General features: G+C 36.3%; 1 protein-coding gene across 1 annotated transcript; it reads right to left on the bottom strand.

Moving 5' to 3' along the window:
• Positions 1–3,056: 3,056 nt before the first annotated feature.
• On the bottom strand, positions 3,057–20,510 carry LOC121327990 (dermatopontin-like). The gene is made up of 4 exons (XM_041272398.1): positions 20,157–20,510; positions 5,663–5,788; positions 4,574–4,681; positions 3,057–3,494 (listed from the first exon to the last, which is right to left on the bottom strand). The coding sequence occupies exons 1-4, from the start codon at positions 20,429–20,431 to the stop codon at positions 3,428–3,430; spliced, it is 576 nt and encodes a 191-aa protein (XP_041128332.1). The 5' UTR covers positions 20,432–20,510; the 3' UTR covers positions 3,057–3,427.
• Between the last annotated feature and the right edge of the window lie 2,720 nt (positions 20,511–23,230).

Genomic DNA, 23,230 nt, shown 5'->3' with positions numbered 1-23,230 from the left:
TTCTTAATGTTTAAACCACAAATTTGTTTTATTTAGATTGAATTAATATATTAATTAGTGTTCAGTGGCTACCTGGCTAATCATGTTGAGAGTATATTTCTTTTGAACTCTCTGAATGACACGACCTGACACTGTCAACATGAGGTGGCCTCCGAACACTTAGAAACATACATGACAGTAACTATTATAAGTTGTATTGTAGGCTGTTCGCCCCGGCTTGTGTGTATGTGGTGTTTCCATATGTTTTTTCTACAGTTACTGTATTTTAAACTGTTTTAAATACAAGACAGCAATCCCATTTGACAAAGGGTCTTTTGAAGCTTACATCGGTGTGTAAATGACTGAGTAGTTTGTGGTCGCTCACCCACTCAATAGTCTATAATTGAAGTTTAGGGGAATCATTTTCTAAAGGGGCCTCGGAGGATTTGCAGTTTAATTCTGCCAAGAGTGAGTTGACAGGATGTAGAATTTCAACTGAAATGTATTCCTAAGAAATCCATACAGAGACTTTAATCACTGCTCTGTCATCCTCAAATACACTGTGAACAAGTTTCAGTGTACTTTGCAAACAGCAGCAGATATTACTTACACATTAAATCCAGTAGAAGGTATCAGTACAGTAATGTCATTAGAGCAGATTATTGGCCAGGGCTAGTTATAGTAAATCAAAGTGTTGAGTTAGGTATCTTTGACATATATGCTTTGGAGTGCACAGTGATGGGCAAAAAGGCCCTTGCAGTGGCTTACAAATTCTAAATATTGCTAAAACCCATGGTTTACAAATACGGACTTTTTAATGTTTGATATATTCTTACTAATCAGAAACATGTTGTTTCCGTGGTGCATATGTCTGTAAATGCAATGAATGCATGTAATTCAGCTGAGCAATAAGTTGTGAATGTAATGCAAGCTACTGGTTGCAGGGATGTTTAGCCGTGCTAGGCGGAGGTTATAAATAGGGCAGCATGTACTTTTAGCACCAGAATACTCCAGAACACAAAAATGTGGTGAACCTTCCGTTTGGAGAGCTAGTGTTAAGTGCCGAAATAAATGTGGACTGCTGATTTCCTATTCATCTTGCTGATTCCTTTTTTATATACTGCTCTTAAACTGTTGGTAAATGCAGACATTTGTGCAACACTTATCCGGTCTGTGCATATTAAGTACAATACATTCCTACAGTGTTGATCCACCATATGTAGTCCCAAACCTCTGTACTAAGACAACATGACTTTGTTTTTTAAAACAACATGATAACAGATGCAACAAGATGTAACATTTTATTAAACTGAAAACTGGTCCCTTGACTATGATTCATGGCAAGGTTTCACTGTGTTTATATTTGAGATAAACATGTATTTCTTATCTAACAATAATGATGTATACTGACATTTAAAACTAGTGCTGTACTTATAAAACTGTGAGGTAAGATATTGTTTTCTCTACATGTAGAAATTATATATTTTTTACAACGGTAAGCTGTCCAGAAATTTCTCTGCATGTAGAAATGATTTTTTTTACAACAGTAAGCTGTCCAGAAATTAATTTATTGCTGTTATAACATTATATGTTCAATTAGTGGATTCTTATTGGCCTTTCCCACACTAGGACATCTCCAAAAAAGCAGTTTGATCAACATTCTGTATACCCAGCAGAGTAATCCACAGCATAGTTTTTTAGAGCATTTTACAGTACCAGGGGTTACACCTGGATTGGCTCAACCACTTATTTTGGGGATAATTCCAGGATAGGTGGAAGATGTAATCCAGGGTGATTCCCCAGTGCTGGGCCACATTGCCTTCTCCATTACTCCCCAGATACACCACGCTAAACTCATATTAACTGTAGTGAAGCATTGTGAGAGTATGGCTAAATGCAGCCAAGCACAGTAAAAACTGACTACACCTCTGGCCCTTTTGGTGGGTTACATGAAAAAATAAAAATTCCAAAAAAGGCAAATAGGCCTGATGGGTCCCTTAGACCTTTTAGTCTTAACCATTTCCATTTCACCATTTATTGAATATGCATAAATCTATTCTGCATTGCTGTACACAATGATAAAAAATAAGATGTAATATTGAACTATTTAACTATGCTACCATGTACAATGGGAGAATAGGCTGTTCAATAGGGATCTCATTCTGGGGTCAGAAAAATCTGGAAATCCTTAAGATAAAATATCAGCATGTTTCAATTTTTGCTGTTCATACATCTTACGGCAAAATTATTTTCAGAGCAGTCTCTTACAGTTTTTCTCGCTGTCTAAAGTGTTAATTACATAAATCTCACCTGCTGAGGACTTCCATTCACCTAATAAGTTTCACATTTTGAAAGCTACACATTATACAAAAAAAAATGTAAACGTGATATATGGCACGGTACTAATTCAAACACATTTATTTTCAAGTCTTATTTTCATGCCGTCTTGGACTTCCTTGGCCACGTGGATAATTAAATCATTCCCAGTCTCTCCAATGCTCATTTCCTGTCATTAACCACCTGGCTGCTTTCCATATTGGCTGACACACATTTCACAGCCATTGACATTCTTTAATCCTAAGACATTGCTCAGGTTTATGACTTAGCAAGTGAAAGAGTAACAGACCTCCAGAAAATAAGGCAAGTTAAACAGAATGTAACCTAGTGTAGTCCCAGATATTATGCTTAAAACTAAAAATACATGTTTGCTATAAAATGGTTTTCATTCAAACCTGAACATTTAAGGCCTTTACAGCACATGGTAAGGGAGGTTATTTTATGGAATTGTTTTGTTTGCCACAATCATTATAGATGTGTGTTTTGATAATTGTGTTTGGAGTATCTGTAATCGCGCTTTAGCAATTAAGAAAAAGTATAGAGTTCAGTTTCCTTAACGGTCGGTCCGACACAGAAACAAATATTATCTCGGACTGAACTTGAAACATTAGAATAGGACAGGAAGAAGTTGCATGAAGCTACAAATCAATGGTCATCCATTTTAAAGACAATCTCCTGACTTTCCAGTAACTGAAAATGAATAAAATAATAAAAAATAAATATGGTTTATTGACACATCCTGAGAGTAGAGGAGTATTTTATTGTATTTTTTTTTTAATACAAATTAACTATTCAAGTTAGAAGATTAAACCAAATGTATTTATACAAGAAAGAAATGAATAACACATTGTGAAAAGAGACAAATTGAAATAAATCCATTAAAAAAGCTGTAATACAACAAGCCAGAATTAGAGTATAACCATTATTAGTAGGATATGGCATTCCTACTGAAATATGTTTTTGTTGCACTGTACTGTACTGTAGCAAAGAACTGCTATGGGCATTTTCAACAGGGAGAGTGGGAATCTGAGAGATTGATAGGTAAAGATCTTCAGATTCTCTGTTATCGATCCTTTGATAACACACAATGGGTTGGGATTATGGCTTCCTTCTACACATTTTTATACTCGCAGTCAAAGTCTGTCATTCTGCATACAACGTACTTCCACTGGCGATCTCTGAATGAACAAATAAATAACACATTAAAAATGCATAGATACTGTTCATGTTTCTTTTTTTTCAAATGCAATTCATAACCCAATTCAAAACCCAATTCATAAAGCAGTAACCATATACAGTACAGAATATCCTTGGGGAAGCAGAAGGAGGTAGCAGGTCAGGGGTGTTTGTCAGTGACTGAGGATTGAACCATCTCCAACTAGAATAATGTGACGTCTTACATGCTGAAAGAGCCAGGCTTAATCAGCAGGAAACATTGTACTGTTAATTAAATCTATGCCTAGTCCATAATACACTTGCCCCTTTTAAGTGACTTGGAACCTCTAAGGTTGTTGGGAGCATCATGTATCATGCAGATCCATCTATATAGTTACTTCTTATCTCAGGTAACAACTGAAAAAACTACATCAGGCAGAACAGTTGGTACTTTCTTGATCAAGAGCTATTATATGTGCACAACAGCAATTATTTATGTATTTCTTTCTTGTTTTATCTTAATGGAATAACCCTGTAAATCTCATTGTATTTTTAATGTAAATGACCCAATATTAGTGTTGTAAAGCATTGAATCATAGAACATTATGCTCTAAACTTCCTGAGGACAAATCAATAACAAATATAAAATGCAGGAGGAAAGCTGCCACTCTTTGCCAGAAGTTGTACATTATATAGTTATTTCATATTTCTGGGATATCATCATAATGGCTTTAATGACGGTTAAGTGCATTAATCCAGTGTAACTTTCTAGAAGTCTGAAACCTCTTTAGAGCAAAGCTAATTTAGTTAATTATTCAAATAAATCTGGTCTTTTTTGGAGCGTTGCTACGCATAATTTTTGTTAAATTAGTGCATTTTTCAGCCACCTGCAAGAATACATTTAAACTTCACTAATGTGTAAAATAATATATAAAATGGACTGGCCACAAAACAAATTAAGTTGTATTTTTTATGAGCAGCAGCATTTGCAAGCAAAAAGCAATAACCTTTTGGGTCAAATGATTACAGTGAAAATGCCGAAACGATTGCTGTCCATAAGAACATGTATAACCCTTGAGGAACATGAAAAGCAGACACCCACCTGTGCACTGCACTGAAAGTAGTGCTTGCTCCTCTGATGAAATAGCCATAGTTTTCAATAACTATATCACCTTCTTCTTTATAGTACTCTGGTACATCCTCTGTGAATCTGTATTAAAGACAAACAGCGTGTTGGGAATTGGGACACTCATTTAACAATTTTTAATGCAGTGAAATTAACAGACTGACTGGTGGAAAGCTCTCTGCTGATGTTTGATGCGCTTGCACCAGCCTTAAGCCTGACTTCAAAAAGCTGGTGGAAACTATGGTCTTCCAAAAGTTGCATTAATGGTAGGAACTGCACATTTATTATTAATTATATTTGTTATTCAATTGAAATGGTAACATTGCTTATAGTTTAGTTAGTGAATGTATTTCTGATTATTTCTTTATCTGTGTATATTTAATTGGAGGTTTCTGGCATTTGGGTGTGTTGTTGGGTCTGGTGGCCCTCTGGGCTGTTTAGGGGTACCCATGTAGCTCTTTCATTCATTTCAGTTGCCCATCGCTGAATTAGACACTATCATTGTCACAGTCCAATCATGTCAAGTTACATGTAACAAAACAGCCAAGACTGAACAATATGTTCAAATAATGATTACACTTCTGTATAAGTCTGTATGCGGTACATCAAACTCATTGTGCTTTCTTATATGCTGCCTTTGTTCTTGTTAATGGCACAATCATTAGCATTGTACATTTTTTTCCAATAAGATCAAATTGTCCATTACAAACAGGACTGCACATCCTGCAGAATAGCTCATTCTAAATATAAAGGCTGGTTTGTAAAAAGATACAGTAATATTGTGTTATCTTAGCAGAATGCAAAAAAATTATGCTTCCTGTTCTTAACATATAAAATAACAAGTCCAATCTAATAAGACTTAAAAAAAAAACAAAAAAAAAACAGTCAAATTCTCTTTCAGGTGCGTTACCTTCTACTATTAATCATTTTACTGTACGTTAATCAAAATGTTATCTTAAAAAAAAAAGGATTTCTGCTGAATATATATTCCAGCAAATATAAACCATAACCATATAAACCATAACCTTCAGAGATATCTCAGGAAATCTATGCTGACACACTCACGTGCATGAATAGGGGCATCTTCGGCTGTACCTACAGCAGTAAAACTGCCATTCTCGATCCAGGACTGCTGGGAAATATTGACTTTGGATACCAGCTACCAAGCCGTTGTTGGAGCAAAGTTGATACCTTGAAAGAAAAACCCATGGATTATTTAATATTCTATTTCCACACCCAAATGTGCTGATAGACAGTTTCACACTATCTGCTGGAGCAATGGACTGAAATTATAGATTAATCATTACCGTGATTAATGAAGGATAGTTAAAATCAAATTACATCACTCTCGCCTGGCAGCATTTCAGGTATTTGCTGGAAAAATGTAGTATAAACACATTTTGTTAGCTGTACAATAAACACATTTTAATGTATTGAGAAATACAGTACATCCCACAGTGAAGACAACAGCCTTTAAATTGAATGCAAAATCTTTGTTTTGGCAAGCACACAAGTTATTACTCTGCACACTGTACTGAGCATAAACTGGTCGATTCCTGGCAGTTAATGACTTCCTCTCAGCCAACCAGACAAGCTTTCATTCCACACGGTTTGTAATGCCCCTACCATGAATGGCAGCTGTAAGCTATTGTGCACTTCAGCCACACATATAATAGAGATATAACAAAAAATACAGTGATGATGATGATGTTGATATGGTTTGGTTTTAGTTTTGGTTTAAAAATATGTTACAGTAGGTGTAACTATAGCTTCAAGGTGAAAAAGTAACACATCATGTACCAGTCGAGATTAACTCCTAACCCGAAGAGACCAGATAACCTGCACAGTTTACCATGGTAATGTATCAGTTTGTCCTACCTCAATATATCTATTGTATGTTCTGTCTTGATTTCACAATGCTCAACAACACTGGAGTTTGCTTTGTCTTTTTTTAACTTCTATAATGAGCTGACAGCAGCACCTGAGGTTTCAGTACATGTAGAAGTTACTATATAAAATGTTTATTGTTTAACAAAGCATAGAGCAACTACAAAACGAGACAGTTATGTTTTGAAAAGTGATCAGTTTCTTTGAAAATGTCTACACTTGGAGCATGTTTAATCCCTGAGAAAAATTGTTTTTATGAACTGGAAGCATGTGAGTGGATTTTCACCTCAGTGGGATGACCTCATGCTGAGAACAATTAGCTTGGTGGAAGAACACCTGTGGGGTCTATTAGCCTAGTAAACTGTCACAGAGCAGGTGTAGCTGATGATTTGGATATATACAGTGGCTCTCAAAAGTATTCACCCCCTTGGACTTTTCCACATTTTATTGTGTTAAACATGGAATTAAAATGGATTTAATTAGGAGTTTGTGCCACTGATCAACACAAAAAAAGTCCATAATGTTAAAGTGAAAAATAAAATCTACAAATTGTTCTAAATTCATTACAAATATAAAACAGAAAATAATTGATTGCATAAGTATTCACCCCCTTTGCTATGACACACCTAAATAAGCTCTGGTGCAACCAAATGTCTTTAGAAGTCACATAATTAGTTGAATGGAGTCCACCTGTTTGCAATTAAGGTGTTTCACATGATTTCAGGTTAAATGCACCTGGGAAGTCCCACAGTTGGTTAGTACATTTCCTAACAAAAACTATATCATGAAGACAAAGGAACATTCAAAGCAAATTTGGAATAAGGTTCTTCAAAACCACCAATCAGGGGTAGGATATAAGAACATTTCCAAGGCATTGAATATCCCTGGAGCACAGTAAAGTCCATTATTAAGAAATGGAGAGAATATGGCACAACTGTGAATCTGTCTAGAACAGGCCGTCCTCAAAAACTGAGTATCCGGGCAAGAAGGGCACTAGTCAGGGAGGCCACTAAGAGGCCTATGGCAACTCTAAAGGAGTTACAGTCTTCCACGGCTGAGCTGGGAGACACTGTGCATATGGCAACAATAGCCCGGGTGCTTCACAAAACTGGCCTTTGTAGGAGAGTGGCAAAAAGAAAGCATTTGTTGAAAAAAACTCACATCAAATCTCGGCTTGAGTTTGCCAGAAGGCATGTGGGAGACTCTGAGACCAAGTGGAAGAAGACTCTATGGTCTGATGAGAACAAAATAGAGCTTTTTGGCCTCAACGCTAAGCGCTATGTTTGGCGCAAGCCTAACACCGCACATCATCCTGAGAATACCATCCCTACCATGAAGCATGGTGGTGGCAGCATCACGCTATGGGGATGCTTCTCTGTGTCAGGGCCTGGAAAGCTTGTGAAGATAGAGGGCAAAATGGATGTAGCAAAGTACAGAGAAATCCTGGAGGAAAACCTGCTGAAGTCTGCAAGAGACCTGGGACTTTGAAGAAGATTAATCTTCCAGCAGGACAGTGACCCCAAACATAGAGCAAAAGCCACACTGGAGTGGCTTAAAAACAAAAAGGTCAATGTCCTGGAGTGGCCTAGTCAAAGCCCAGACCTCAATCCAATTGAGAATATGTGGAAAGAGTTGAAAACTGCTGTTCACCAAAGGTTCCCATCCAACTTGATGGAGCTTGAGCAATTTTGCAAAGAAGAATGGGCAAAAATTGCAGTGTCCAGATGTGCAAAGCTGGAATAGAGACTTATCCAAATAGAGTCATGGCTGTAATTGCTACCAAAGGTGCCTCTACCAAATATTGACTCAAGGGGTTGAATACTTATGCAATCAATTATTTTCTGTTTTGTATTTACAATTAATTTAGAACCATTTGTAGATTTTGGTTTTCACTTTGACATTATGGACTTTTTTTGTGTTGATCAATGGCAAAAACTCCTAATTAAATCCATTTTGATTCCATGTTGTAACACAATAAAATGTGGAAAAGTCCAAGGGGGTGAATGCTTTTGAGAGCCACTGTGTGTGTGTATATATATATATATATATATATATATATATATATATATATATATATATATATATATATATATATATATATATATATATAATTATTGAAAAAACTTATGTACTACTTTTGGTAAAGTTTTCTTATTTTACATGTACAGCATCAGTACCGTAAAATCTATAATTAAGATATAAAAGTTTTTACTCATTTTCAGGTAAACCATATGAGTAAACCCATTGTCGGTGATATAATATAATGTTACAATAGTTCAATACTCATATGAGTACTACCGTGATTTATTCAGAAAGTCTGAATGTCTTCAAAAATGTTTCCAGGTCCTTATCTATAGGTGTGGAATGAAATGAGCAGTGTAATGAATGAGCAGTGTTGTGTGATACGCTGCTGTTTCGGTTTCTGACCCCTGTCTGTGAGATGAGATGAGGTTAAAAGCTGTAAAACCACAAATGCCTGGCTCTATTGTACAGTTGATAAGACACTGGATTGTGGTGTGAGCAGTCCACCCCTGTTACATATGGGCATCAAGAAACAAGAAGCTAATCTTATTGCTATAGAAACTACTGCAATTTCAAAAATTCAAATGAAGACAATATCTCATATCATCATCTTACAAAACAAGTTTGCTTATGTTTTAGACTGACTGACCTGGAAGCCAGTGAAGTCATGGAAACTGCTAAATGCTTGAGAAATGCTCTTTGAAGCATAAGGACGTCTCCTCCTGTGCTTTAGCTTTAGCAAAGCCCATACGACACATTCCAACAAAAGGAGATCACAGTGAGTAAATGAAGCTTTTTGTTCCTGAAATTCATCCAGATCACTGTAAGTTCTATTATGGCCTATTGAATGCAAAAGCTTTTTAAGTAAATGGATGAAGTCATTTAATATTAAATGTTACAGTCCTATTGATACACACAGATCAAATCAGTGTACGCAATTAAGGGTTAACATTTGTGCATGTTGTTTTAGATATCATAATAGACATTAAACGCACAAATAAAAACTGGCGCCACTATCCAGTAGATAAAAAAAAAAAATGCAGGAGAAATGTAAATATCAGCAGTTTGTTATCTGACAGGTGCTTTCCGAATGATTTATTATGTGCTGAAATAATCAAAAAAGAAAGCTGGTATAGGACCTGCTTTCTCGATGGGCAGCACAAATACATCACCTACCAGTCCTTACTGGAACATGCATTCTCATTTTCATGCTGTTGATCTAAAACGCACCACAATTTGATTGGGTCTTTGTGTATCAAAACTCTGAAAACCAAAGTATTATTAATGTACTTCAAATGTAAGTAAGTGTGTAGAATAATAATACTAAAATCATAATGAAGCCAACTAATCTCATTTTTAAGAAGTTTGTAAGAATATTTTTTAGGAATATTTTAGAGCTCATCCCTAACCAGTTACCTTACAGTATGCATTGTATGTTCCGAATGAATTAATTTAGATGTCGTTGCCATAGTGGGAGTGAAAACAGAGGAGGCTTGTGATTCACAAGACAAGGGGAACAATAAGTGATGCAAACCAGAGAGGGCTGAGTCAGCTTGGATTCCAACTGGGTACCTGGATCAAACACAAATTCTTGGCACGCATATGACTGGAGTGCATGTTCCTTCATTGACGTACAAGCATGTTACACAAGGACAGTTTCAAATTGTTACAATCATCCCAGGATTTTGATTAACTCGCACAGTTTTGCTAATAAGAGTCTGTGTCACAGCTGGCCAGTCTGGATCAAAGTATTACCGACTACGCCAGCACGGGAGTTAGCCATACAGAGAACTAGAAATAAAATAATATAAAATACCTCTTAACCATGCGCTCGCACCTTAGCAGGGCACACTCACTAAAAAGAAAAGGCTTACACAGGTTTGATAATACTTCTACAGGAGAGCCACACCACCTAAAGTTCACCACCTGCCAGAATTGAGAACACAGACCACAGCATATACATTTAAAATACTTTTTGAGTGACCACCCATTTCAGCCATTTAAATAAATAAATATCAAATACAACTTATAGTACACACATATGCCTCTAGTACCACTGTCTGGGACATACAGATGACCAGCATGTGTGGCTACTCGATTCCAACAAATTGTTAGAATCCATATAATTAACTCTGGATCCAGTATTCACCTGTTTATTTCTCTTCCCCCACGAGTGTCACTCACCCAGACAAACCCTGTATCTCTCAGCTCTAATTGCTTTCCTCTGCTTGCTCTCTCTCTCTCTTGTACTGTGTCTTTCTCGTTATTTTTTGGCCTTGCTTTCCACTGCTTGCTCTCTCTGCCCTGGGTCTCTTTCTGGGTCTTTCTCGGGCCCTCCACTGATCTATGTGTCTATTACTTACAGGTAGAGCAGGTAGGGCACTTGCCTTTCCTCCAATCTCAAGAGGAACAATAACAATGTACTAATTGGAGTAAATACCATACAGGTGTAGCGCTCTAAGAGGAATACAAAAGTGTAAAACAAAAATCAAAACGTGCGTACAAATAATACAATAGTGTTCAATACATAAAACAAACGTATCACATAATAATAAATCTTTGGTGCAAAAATCATAAAATGGAAATCACGCCCTAGTCTCTGTAAGTCACCTTGGATAAAGGTGTCTGCTAAATAAACTAATAATAATATGATAAGTAACTATAGTGACATGATAGTATGTTTGAAAATCCTTAACCTTAGTCTTTGTTAGCCAGTTCAGCCACAATCAATATGCACTTTTTGCATCTTAGTTATTTCTAAAAGCTGATTTAGTTTAATAAGTAAAATGTAATACTTGTAATTGTATCCCTCTTCTGTACTGGGTTTGTATAACTATTTTGTCTGCAAAACAAGTAAATCCCTATTTTACAATTGAATGCAGTTAGTATATTTGATTTTGCTTTTGTCAACTGAAGTAAGACAATTATGTGTTATGCTTTTTTAGTTCTAACATTTTTGTTCTTCAATAAGAACATACAGGACAAGCAATAAAAATGTTTTTTTTTTCTCTTTGACACTTGAATCACAGAAGGAATAAAAGGGTTTCCACAACACTACTGTTCAGTTATTTATTGTATCAGCTGCACTGCTCACATAATGTAATTTATAATTATACAAATTGAAATTTCACCAATAAATGCCATCCCTAATATAAAGAAAAAAATAATAGCAATAGTTTTGACAGAGAAAAAGCCAAATATATTTATAAACTTGGAGCCAGAAGCTTGCGCTCTGCATTTTCATTATTTTATTACGTTTAGTTGCCCTGAGTCTGTGAATTATGCAGAAGTAAACACTTTAGGAATCTGAACCATGTAATCCAGATGCCTCTGGAGACTGTGATTCTAGTGTTCAGTCATGAAAGGTAAGGAGCATTGCCATTGAATTCATGATGTTGACCGCGGTTTGCTGTCTTTACAAAAGTTGTGCTGCAGTTTTGTAATGCTTAGCTGCATTCAAACCAAAGTTTTGTTTTTATGTTTGACAAGCAAGTCTAAGTTTGTAAAGAATGAGCAATACTAGTACTGTGTGTTCGTTTGGCTGTGTTGCAATGATTTGTGAATTGACCCGTCTTGCAATGGCATCCATTTGCAGCTGAATGGACAGAGAGCATTTCTGGTTAGTGCCCAAGTTGAAAACAGTAGTTTTCATTTTGCCTGGCCTTGTGTTCAATGCTTTGTGACCTGTCTGAAGCTGGTTGTGTATCTAGCCTTGCACTCAAAAGGAGCAATAGCTAGAATGCTATTTCTTATTCTGCCACAAAGCTCAAGGTCAGTGCACACAAGTCTGAAATTACAGCTGAGCAGTGAAAGAGATTGCAAAAATTTCCATTTTACTCTCGTGTCAGCTACGAGACAGGCTTAACAATCATATGTTCATAGTGCAGTTGGACGGGAGCTGTCCCACAGGACTGTGAATAAGCATGCCTCTGATTACAGGTTAAAAAAAGAAGAGATACCTGGATACATTATTTATGGGTTCAGTCCTTCAATAGCAGACAGTAGCTGGGCTCCCAGAATAGTAAATACCTTCTGAAAACATAGGGTCTGGATTAGAGAAAATAGTCAAAGGTAAAACATTCTTCACAGAACTACCTGGAACAGGAGATCCGAAGCTTTCTTCACTCAAGACCTTCCATGACATAAGGCATCCTGACTGAGGACTCCCCCCCCCCCCCCCCCCCCCAGAGAATTTATAGAAATTGTGACATACAGTCCCCCTATTTAACTGTATAATGATACATATTGTTCACAGATTGGAAATGAATTGTATGTATGTATGATTGAGCTGACATTAAGTTAGTAAGTGTTACATACGAAATACTGTACCTAACATTTACCTGTATGTAAATCAGTTGATACCAGGCCTGGGGAACATGAATTAGGGAAAGAACGTTTCTCTTTGTACTACTCTCTCCATTAAACCACTCCCAAGCTTTCTTACAGGATAACCAAGGTTCTTAAATCCCTTTTCTTTACCCCATTTTGTTTTACCACATTGTAGATAAACCAAGGAAAATGTGTTTCTTCTTAGTATCGAATCACTTCCTTTGCAGTAGGTCACATGACCTGACTGCAGAACAACAATTGGAGTGTAACAGATTTTGTAGAAGGAATAGAGCAACTTTTACATATGTAGTGCTGTCTTTGAAATATCTGCTTATTCCAAATTAAAGTATAAAGTTCAAGCAAAGAACCAAAAGATATTTTGGGATCAATGATAATATTTCTATTGCTAATGAGAGATACATCTAAGAAAATGTATTTTAATTTGCGGTTATCTCTCTTTTAATGAAGTTATTAAAAATGCAACTATTTTTCTTTTTGTCTAAAGAAATATCCAGGCGGTTGAAAGCAGGATTGATTGCAAAATGGGCATACTGGCGGAAAACTTTAAAACGTTCACTGCAGTAGATGTTTATATTGTCAGTATTCTTGAACTGCATACAGTATTTCAGGTTTATACAGCACACTAGAAATGTAACCCTTTAGATGCTGCGCACAGCTTAGTTTAAAAAAAAAAGCAATTGAAAGGGGATGTAATTGCATTGATTTATTGATTGATCCCAAAAAAGATAACCATAGGGATTAGATTAAATTGGGCCCCTGCTAGTATGACTGTAGACTGTGCCAGTAGTGTAGGTCATTCTGTACTGTACTTTGAAGCAGTGGTGGATGGAAGTAACTCAAATAGTAACTATTAGAAACCAGAATGGGCCAGTGTTATCAGCTTAGTTTTAAGGCTCTCTTTCTGTGGGATACAGTCTATGGGTACCGCCAACACATACTTGTTAAATCATGGCTCACAGCCCAGAGCTGGATCTATAAGTGAATTCCTCCTCTGTTGACTTAAAATGAAATTATTGCTAATAGGTTAAACAGCTTATAAAGCTTTGCTGTGTGTTTAACCTCTATCATCTTAACTGCCAAATATCTTTATCACTTAAAAGAAGTTCAACCAACACTTATACATCCCTTTTTTTTTTTTAGCTTTGTACTCGAAAAAGTTGGAAAGGCTCAATTAAAAGAAAAGAAAAACAATGTAGAAAAGCATCTGAAGGTTTTTATCAGAATTAACTGTTGCTCACAATAATAAAAATTATAACTCTTTGGGGTTGTGATAGAATATTATATTGTAAATTTCCCTCCCGACCTGTGAGGGCACTAAGTAGCGAGAACAGAGTTCCTTGGACATGCTGGTCTGACAGTTCTTTCCCAGGATTCAAGGGAAGTCAGCCAGCCTGGAAGGGGGCGAGACTCAGTTGCAATAATGCATTGACCCGGAAGGGAAACAACGTGGCAGCTGCAGATTGGAGAGGCGGTTGCACTCATTTACCAAGGGGTCATGTGTAACAGCATAAAAGAGGATGGAGGATCGTAATCTGTTCCTTCATTTTGGTTTGAGGATTTAAACCTGTAAGGACCCGTAAGTGTTTTGTTTTGTTTGTCTATAATTGTTTGTTTGTAATTGTGAGACGGCTAACATGTTCCGGAGCTGTTGCCAAGGGCTAGCACAAAACCAGGAACAGCACTTCACTTTTGTCAAGAATAAACTTGCATTAACCACCACCAGTACTGCAGCACGCGCCATGGTGACCATGTTTGTACATTGTGAGAAAGATATGTGTGTTTATTATTTGGGACTGCAATCCGTTTGTTTGTTTCCAGTGCAATACACATTGTTGTGTATTGCCTGGAATTATTGTTTGTCATCAGATCAGGATTATAATTAATAAAATCCCTTTCCAACTAGATTACAAATCTTTATCTGATAATTGTACACTGCATCACTCCTGCACCTGTATGCAATCAACCACTTTGCCACAGGGATATATACAGTTGATCTTAAAGTTGGCGACTCTTATTCCAGCTGTTGTTTAAATCACGATAGCAGTACTCTCCCTGGCATTTTAAATGTTTTTACAGACAGAACTCAAGAGACTAGATGTTATGGCTTTGGCGTTGTTTAGATCCAATACGGTTTGTCTATTGAACAAACCCCCTTTAGTTATAAGATAGTAGTAAAAGTATTTCAACATAATTACTGTTTTATAGTCCATTTAAATCTCAGTAAGCTTTCTATGTTTATGCGACATAAACAAAAGTATTTGCCTCATTAGAAACAAGTGTCTCAGGGTCATATGTGTAGGGTAGCAAAAGAGACCACTGCAGTTCACTTCTCTTGTTGCTTCCTCTGTTTTGATTTGGTGGAAAGAAGTCTATTGATTCACCATAGCAACAAGTGTGCTTGAAACACAAATGAGTTGTCTGCAAAATAATGTAGTGGTGCTTATTGTGGAGATGAGTACTAACATTATACAGACTGAGTTTAACAAATTACAGAAACACATTTATTCCTTCCTTTTTAAATATGTTTTTGCAAATGTTGATGTTGCCAACTTTTCTCATAGGTTCAATAAAAATCAATGCAACAGCATTCCCAAAAAATGAAGAAACGTCTGAAACGCTAAATGTTCATAACTTAAAATTGCCATGCTCTCAGCCAGTGAATTATTCTGGACACTAAGGACTCTATCCTGGAGATACAACATATTGTAATTCTACAGAGGCTTTTAAAAAAGTACCTAATGACAAAACAAAAACATGTGATAAAGATTGCTGGTGTTTTTTTTTTAACATTTTATGCACTGTTAGCATTTATTAATTGCATGCAGTTCTCATATTTTTTGTTATTTGGTACTTTTAGAAAGACGCCTTATCATTTTCAGTCTACTTGGCAAAACAACTTGTTTGGATTATAATGGAACTAGATGCAGAGACATTGCTCTATATCTCCATCAAATCAGATGAGTTGTGGCAATCATAACAACAACAAAATAGTCATATATAAGAATGGGAAATTATTGTATTATTTTACACAAATATGAGAATGTGTTACTGTTTTCTGTGGTATCACAACTGTAAAATCTTAGCAAAGCATACTAAGGCACAGTAAATAAACAATTAACTCATAGCATATTAAAGCATAGCAAGTCCATAGTATTTAACAAGCACAATAAACTGCAAAATGAACAGGGAAATCTACCTGGTTTAATATACAAGACATCTACAAGAATCTGTATGTAGATTGCATCTTATTGCATATAGATTTCCTCGCATGCAGTCTGGACAAGCTGTGAAAACTGATGTATCTTATATTAAGAGACGCCCCATGCACAACTAACTTATTACAAATCACAAAAACAGGTATTGTAGCTGTGCAATTGACAGCTGTACACAGGGTAAGAGGTGGTGGAGTTCAATCTTAGCAGTGGTTTGCATCTCGTAAGTGCCTGTTAGTTTGTGCATTCACTTTGTTGTTGTACTTGAAGTCAAAAGCTTTCTCACTGCATAAGAATTTTCCAGAATTTTCATACTAGACAATGAATGCGCAGTATATACCAATGCAGTATTTCATAAATCCCGCCCCCCCAATTTTCTTTAAGTTTTCTACATTTATTCAGGCCTAAATCACTGTTACAGGCTTATTTTGTGTTCAATTTGGTAAAAAAAATAAACTAGCGTATACTATTGATACTATTCTACCAGTGACAAGTTTACAGTAGTTCTCATGTTGCCACTGAATCATTGCATGTATCTGCAATAAGAGAAGTTGCACTTTTGCACAAATCAAAAAATGCAAACTTTGGATTCTGATGAGGGTACTCCATCATCAAAATGTAGCTCTTCTGTCTGGACATTGTAGGTTCACCTTTACTTGACAACAAGAAGAAAATAAGTATAATCCAAGCCTGAAGTTAAATACCATTTTATATAACAATCCTATTAAGTCTTATACATTTAAAACCATAACACAGAGCTTTAATTGCAGTTGGTTTACAATATAAATAATAATTACAATGGCTTATAAACATAGAGATGTGCCAGGAATACATAGAAGCATTGTCGTGCAGTGATGTAATCACACTGCTCTTGCCAACAAAAAAATTAACTCCAGTCCCTGTATAGCTTGTTTCATCACTATACTTATAGCAGATTAAAAGGAGTACTCTACCTGGTAAAACAAACTTAGAGGATGATAGCAATTATATTACGCAAATCCTAGGATTGTCCTTATTGTTGTTTTGTTATACTTCTTTAAAGCAACTAAAAGTATTCTTGCACCATAATTATGATTAACTCCCAGCAAAAAAAACCAATAGTTTCAACCTCAAATGGGCCCCCAGAGGTTTATCGAGTAAAGGCACTACCGCATGGAGAGCATGGCGAGTCATATGAACATGAGCTTGTTGGCGATCGTGGCGCCCACGGGGAGCAGTGCATTGGCCTTTGCATACCCCGTGGGTTGGTGAGGAAGATTGGCTGGGTACACAGTTGTTCAACTGACTATTCTGACTGGCCAGGTGCCTTACAATTCCAGATGGAAAATGTCTAGGCTGGAACCTCATCTCCAGGGTTAGATAGCGAGACAGCATCCATTCAGCAGGTGACAAAAGACAATCGGCTTGACAGCAGGAACAGAGTTCACCTATTGATCTTTAGTAAGTGGGTTGCAGTGGTGAAATAATATTGATTTAAGTATTTCAAATAAAATAAAATAAAATATATATCAGCTAACAATTCCTTTTAAAATGTTTCCACACTGTATGAATTGCAATGAGAGGTTTAAATAAAACTTGAAGGATCATTCAACATTGCAGTTATGCAACCTGCCTGATTTTTTACTAAGTGAGTTGTATTGTTATTTTTGAACAGTACTTATTAGTATATTATAATTCCCTCAGTAGAATTTGGAGTGTGACATTTTGCTTGCTGTGACAAATCATTCTGCAGGGTATATTTAACATCTTCAGAGCAAGTTCCTACAATGAGTACCAAAGCACACCAGGCACTACCCTTAGCTTTTTACTCCAGAGGGCACTTTTTTTGCAATCGAAAACATACTCAAAGTTTCTCATAAGTTACCTGTACTTCTAGATGAGTGCGAGTCACTGGTTTTACAACCATCCTGTTCAGCATTTTTATTTCCTTTTTTATATTTTTATTTTTAGTGTTACTGTATCATTTAACAAACAGCCACTCTCTCTGTATCAATTCATTTTTTTTACCATTTACTTCTATGTATTCATTTATATTTAATCTGCATATTTTAAACTGTCACTGAGTAAAGAATAAAGATGTTCATCACTAGCAGAGGAGTTTCTATAACTTCTGTAATTTCTATAATATTCCAAGCACAGATTAATCTTGCAAGCAATTTATCCAGAAGAATTACAGAATTGAAGGATCACAACTCAGTTTTGGACATGACACTTTTTTAGGACATCTGCCCAGATTGTTTCCCTCCAGTAATTTGAAGATACATGACTTCATTGCTGATGTTGAAAACAGCCAAACCACAAAGACATGTACTGTATTTAAAGTAGCTTGAGTAAGCACAATAATTCCAGTAAATCTATCCTAATAAGTATTGTCAACCCTGTCATGGAGGAATGCAGTTGACAAAGAAGCTTCACTCATCACCTTTCCAGTACGGATCAATGCTTTTCCTATTACTGCCATGTTTTCAGTGTCGATTGCGTTAATTCGGGCAACCTCGGCTTTAGCAATCAAATCATGTTCTTCACTAAAAGCTTGAAACAAAATGCCATACAAAAATCCCCCTTTACCATAATGTGTGTTTGTGTTTCATATTGTGAGACTAACAAAATGATGGCAGTACATATTACGAGGAATTAACTATTATTTTGTTAGTTCTTTGTATTTTAAATGGTTATTAAAGACATTTCAAATTAAATGTCACCAAAAGAACGAACTGTTTCACAGCTTGTCGAACTGATTCGAAGTCCATTTTCATCGATACATTTTGTGTACAGAATAGCGGATGAAAAAAATATTTATTTATTGAAAGATAAATGACTATAAGGTATGATGATAAAATTAAAATTATTCTTGCACTTATTATTTTTTATATTTATACACATTTTTACTGAGCACAAATATGCTTTCTGCACCACCTAAAATAATGCCCAGTGTTCTGGATGTATTGCAGCAAAGGGCTGATTTTCCATCTAGCATAGTTTCTTTCTTTAGCTTAGCACTGTTCAACCTGAGAAAAGGTTTAAAACACAGAAAAACGTCTTTAAACCATTAATTAAAACAGCATTCTCTACTGATGCCCTGCAGATCTCTGTTATCCTTTTAAAATAAGTTTATATCTAACAGTGTTTCCATGGTAAACAAATATTTTATATCCATGATCCAGCCAGTTACACTATTTGTTTGCTCTCCTAAGCAACGGATTTGGAAGGCAGCATCCTACCATTCGTTTTTACAGGACTTTTCTTCAGCAGCCAAAACAATAATCTACATTTCTAATGACCTTTCCCTACATTTCTCATGAATTGTTTGATTTTTTCTTTCTTTCTAAACTGTCGCCTCAGCTGCATGGAAGTTTGCTGGTAAATGCGGTAAACGTGTAGTGTCTTTAATTAAAGTAGACATAGCAAAGGGGATTCAATCATATCAGTGCTTATTAAAATGAGGCAAGAGAACAATAGCATCCAGCATAAAATGGTGGTAATATTTTAGTGCCTACTTGGGAGTTAGTTGAATTATTCTGTATCATTCTGTTTTATTAATCCTTACAGTATTTTTGGTTTGAGAAATATAGACATTTCAACACACTTCAATAATAATTAACCATTTACTTTATAGTTGAACCATGTAAACAAAAATCTTATAGATAGTGCATAGAAAGAAAGACGTGTTAAATGTGGTAACATAACTTCTAGTTCAAGAGATTAATAGCTCAGCAATTTCAACCTACATCTAAAGACTGCATCTAACCAATTTAATTACATGTTTTAGAAAACAGGATAGAAGCAAATATGTCATAAAACTAATTCAGTAAGTCCCTTCGTTGTACTTAAAGTTATAAAAAAAACAGTGTGTTAACATGCAGGATAATTTATAGCAATGTTGCAAATACCATTTTAATTTGGTCTATGCAGTTCCTTCTAATTTTATTTGGACTGTAACTGGTACCACACATATAGCAAAAAGTTGTTTAAGCTTAACCCTTTTAGAGTTTACAATATTAAGCTTTGCACATCTAGCATCTTCAGACCAGTCATGCAGTAGCACTGCCTGCAGACCCACCAGTGTCATGACAAAAGGAATGCCTTACCACTCCTGCCCGCCACGGTTGATGTCGTCCCACCAGCACTCGGTTGGTTCCCCCATGGTAGTTGGCGTGGGCTGGCACTCGAAAGTCCACAGCCTGTCTGAGCCCTCTTTCTCGCTGAAGTAGCTCCTGATGGCCATAATGACTTCCCCGTGAGGGCACTGGAAGTTGAAGCCCTGTCTGTACATGTTGACCCAGGGCTCGTCTGGGATAAAGTTGGGCTGACCAGTAACCACTGCCAGGAAAGGTAAAGCACACAGCAGGAATAATAGAGCCATGGTGCAGGCTCAGCTCTGGACTGTATGACTGGCCTCTATGATTATGTTGGATCTGTTTTAAGGGCCTTGGATGTTTGTTTCACAGATGTTTAATAACAGGATCCAGAGGCAATATGTCATTAACCAAGAATATGTTTATTGTTGTAAATTAGCTCTGGTCCAACTTTTAAGGTTGATTATTTGCCAGCACTGGGCTGATAGAGACAGTGATTTGTTACAGTAGTTTAAAGGGGCACTACTACCTCTATTTGTTCTACATACAAGGTTTACTTTCTTAAAATAAATGTTTTAAAACTTTTCTGATGTTTTTTTGGCTTGGATTCTAATATTCAATTAAAGTTTTACTGTACACTGTGTATATAATGAGCCTAAAACACACAGATATAGTTCTTGTTTATTTCTTTTATCAGCTTTGAGCATTGTTAGTTCTTTTTCATCTCTGGATCAACATAACAATTTCCTTCAATTTTTGTGCACGAGATAGCCCACGTGATGTTCTGGTAATCTAAACAGCACACAGAATATCATATTGATAACTTCTAACGAGGAACTGTACATGGTTTAAATTAAATATTGAAGCTTTAATTCTTTTCTTTTTTTTTTTCTTGGATAAGACTAAACTTTTGGCGTATGCGAGACTATAACAGAAATGTTTTTTAAATTAAAACTGGAATCTGCTAAACTGAGAAACTGGGAAAACTCACTTAAATATCAGGCTGGGAATGCAACAGCCAGATTTGTTCACGAGGGGTGAAAATGTTGAGCCCTTGAAAGTAATCCAATAAAAAAGGGTCCATGAAAACACTTTATAAATTAGTCCAACAGAGGAGTCAGAACTGGCACAGGTCTGTGACAGGATGTGAGTGGTGTTGGAATAAAGTGAATGTCCAGACAAAATTACGAAAATGACACTCCAAACCACAATCCTCCATGCACAAAACTGTGCTCTGTATTTCCCGGGGAAGGTGGTGTTTGTGTTTAAGCTGTGCTTGTGCAAGGAAGGCAAGTGCTCAGGGTTTTTGTGCTGGCTCCAAGGCTGCAGATCCTGGATCTGTCACTCCGCTTCTGCTATACACAAAAAACAATAAAAAGCATAACGCTGAGGTTCATCAGCATCGTCACCGTAAGGGGCCGTACTGTAACTGCACCCACTTTGTACCACCAAACCCCTCCCTGCAATCAGCCCATTGCCATGGTTTATCCAATCACTGCCTGACCTATATCTGATCTCTTCTGATCTGATCACCATGGAGTTGTTTGGAAAACTTGCAGCTAAGCGTCTTCTCGAAGATGGCCATCTTCCGTGTTCCACCTACCCTCGAGTCCACCAGTCGAGGGGAAAGCCTACAGCCAACCTTACACAGCGCCTTTACTGGTCGGGAAGGAGATTTACAGCTCAGATACCTTCGCTCTCTGTCACAAGGTCAAAGGTCAAGGTCACAAGGTTTTGCTTTGTTTCTACTTATCGTTTTGTGTTGCTGCCATTTGGCCTGGGACCACCTTGGAAATTAAACTTGTAGTCTCAGGGAGTATTTATCCTGGTTAAACTTAATTGAAATAAGGTTACTATTCCATTGCTCAGTGCTGTTGTGCCAAGATGCGTAATTGTTGACAAGTCAGCTTTAATTTGATTTGTGTCAACCTCTAGAAAAAGCATTATAACATATACTAGCATTGTCATATTTTGAATCTTACTGACCCTCAGTACCGATGAGAAGTCTTTACATACTAACATGCTTGCAGAGGAAGGGGAGGGCAATCATTGGAACAATGGGATGAACATTGAGACAGATGTCTAGAATGGGGTTTGTGGCAGCAGAAACACACCTTAATATTACAGCTACTGGGATATTATATATATATATATATATATATATATATATATATATATATATATATATATATATATATATATATATATATATATAAAGTGCTTTACAAGATACAAGACTAGGGTGTGTGAACTTTCCATCAGCTGCAGTCAATAACAAGAACATCTCACCCGAAAGACGGAGCACAAGGAGGTTAAGTGACTTGCTCGGGGTCATAAAGTGAGTCAGTGGCTGAGCTGGGATTTGAACCACCTGGTTACAAGCCTGTTTCTTTAACCACAGGACCGCACAGCCTCCTATAAATGTACCCCAGAAGAAGAAAAAAGGCCTCTAGCTCTAAAAGCTCAAGCAATGCAGCTATTCATTTACATTGACTATAATACACATTTAATTGTGAAGGATATCTGTATTTATATTTGTCAGGCTATTCCAAGGCGATTTAATGTAATAGCATTTGTAGGTGGAGGTCAGGTGTAGATAAGAATCCAGTGATGGCCTTCATAATGTGCATGTTCTTCTTCAAGGTTAGTGCCACAATTTTATAAATAAAAAAAAAAAAGATTTTGTGTGAATTTACGATTATGTGTGTGTGTGTGTGTGTGTTTTTCTAGATTACCACAAAATTATTATCATATTATAGGCCTTGCCTGCCTCTAATTGGTGTGGTTCTGCAGAATCCAGCTTCATGAATACATAATTCATTTACATCTATGGACAAAACTTTTACATTGCTCTATAGAATTAATACATTCGAAACATAAATTCAAATGAAACCTGCTGAGTAATGTTACATTAACATATTGAATTCCACACCACTTTGTAGTTTTCCATATACTTAACGAAAAACTGACAAAAACTGAAACACTGTAGTTTCTTTGATTACATGATGCTAAATAAAATATCACAAATTTTGTTTATAAAGGTTTCTTTTTAATTATGTCTCAATCCTAAAATTTAAGGTGATGGA

This window comes from Polyodon spathula, chromosome 15 (genome assembly GCF_017654505.1).
Source record: "Polyodon spathula isolate WHYD16114869_AA chromosome 15, ASM1765450v1, whole genome shotgun sequence".
NCBI lineage: Eukaryota > Metazoa > Chordata > Actinopteri > Acipenseriformes > Polyodontidae > Polyodon > Polyodon spathula.
The sequence above is the reverse complement of the archived record's forward strand: the minus strand, read 5'-3'. Positions and strand labels throughout refer to the sequence as shown.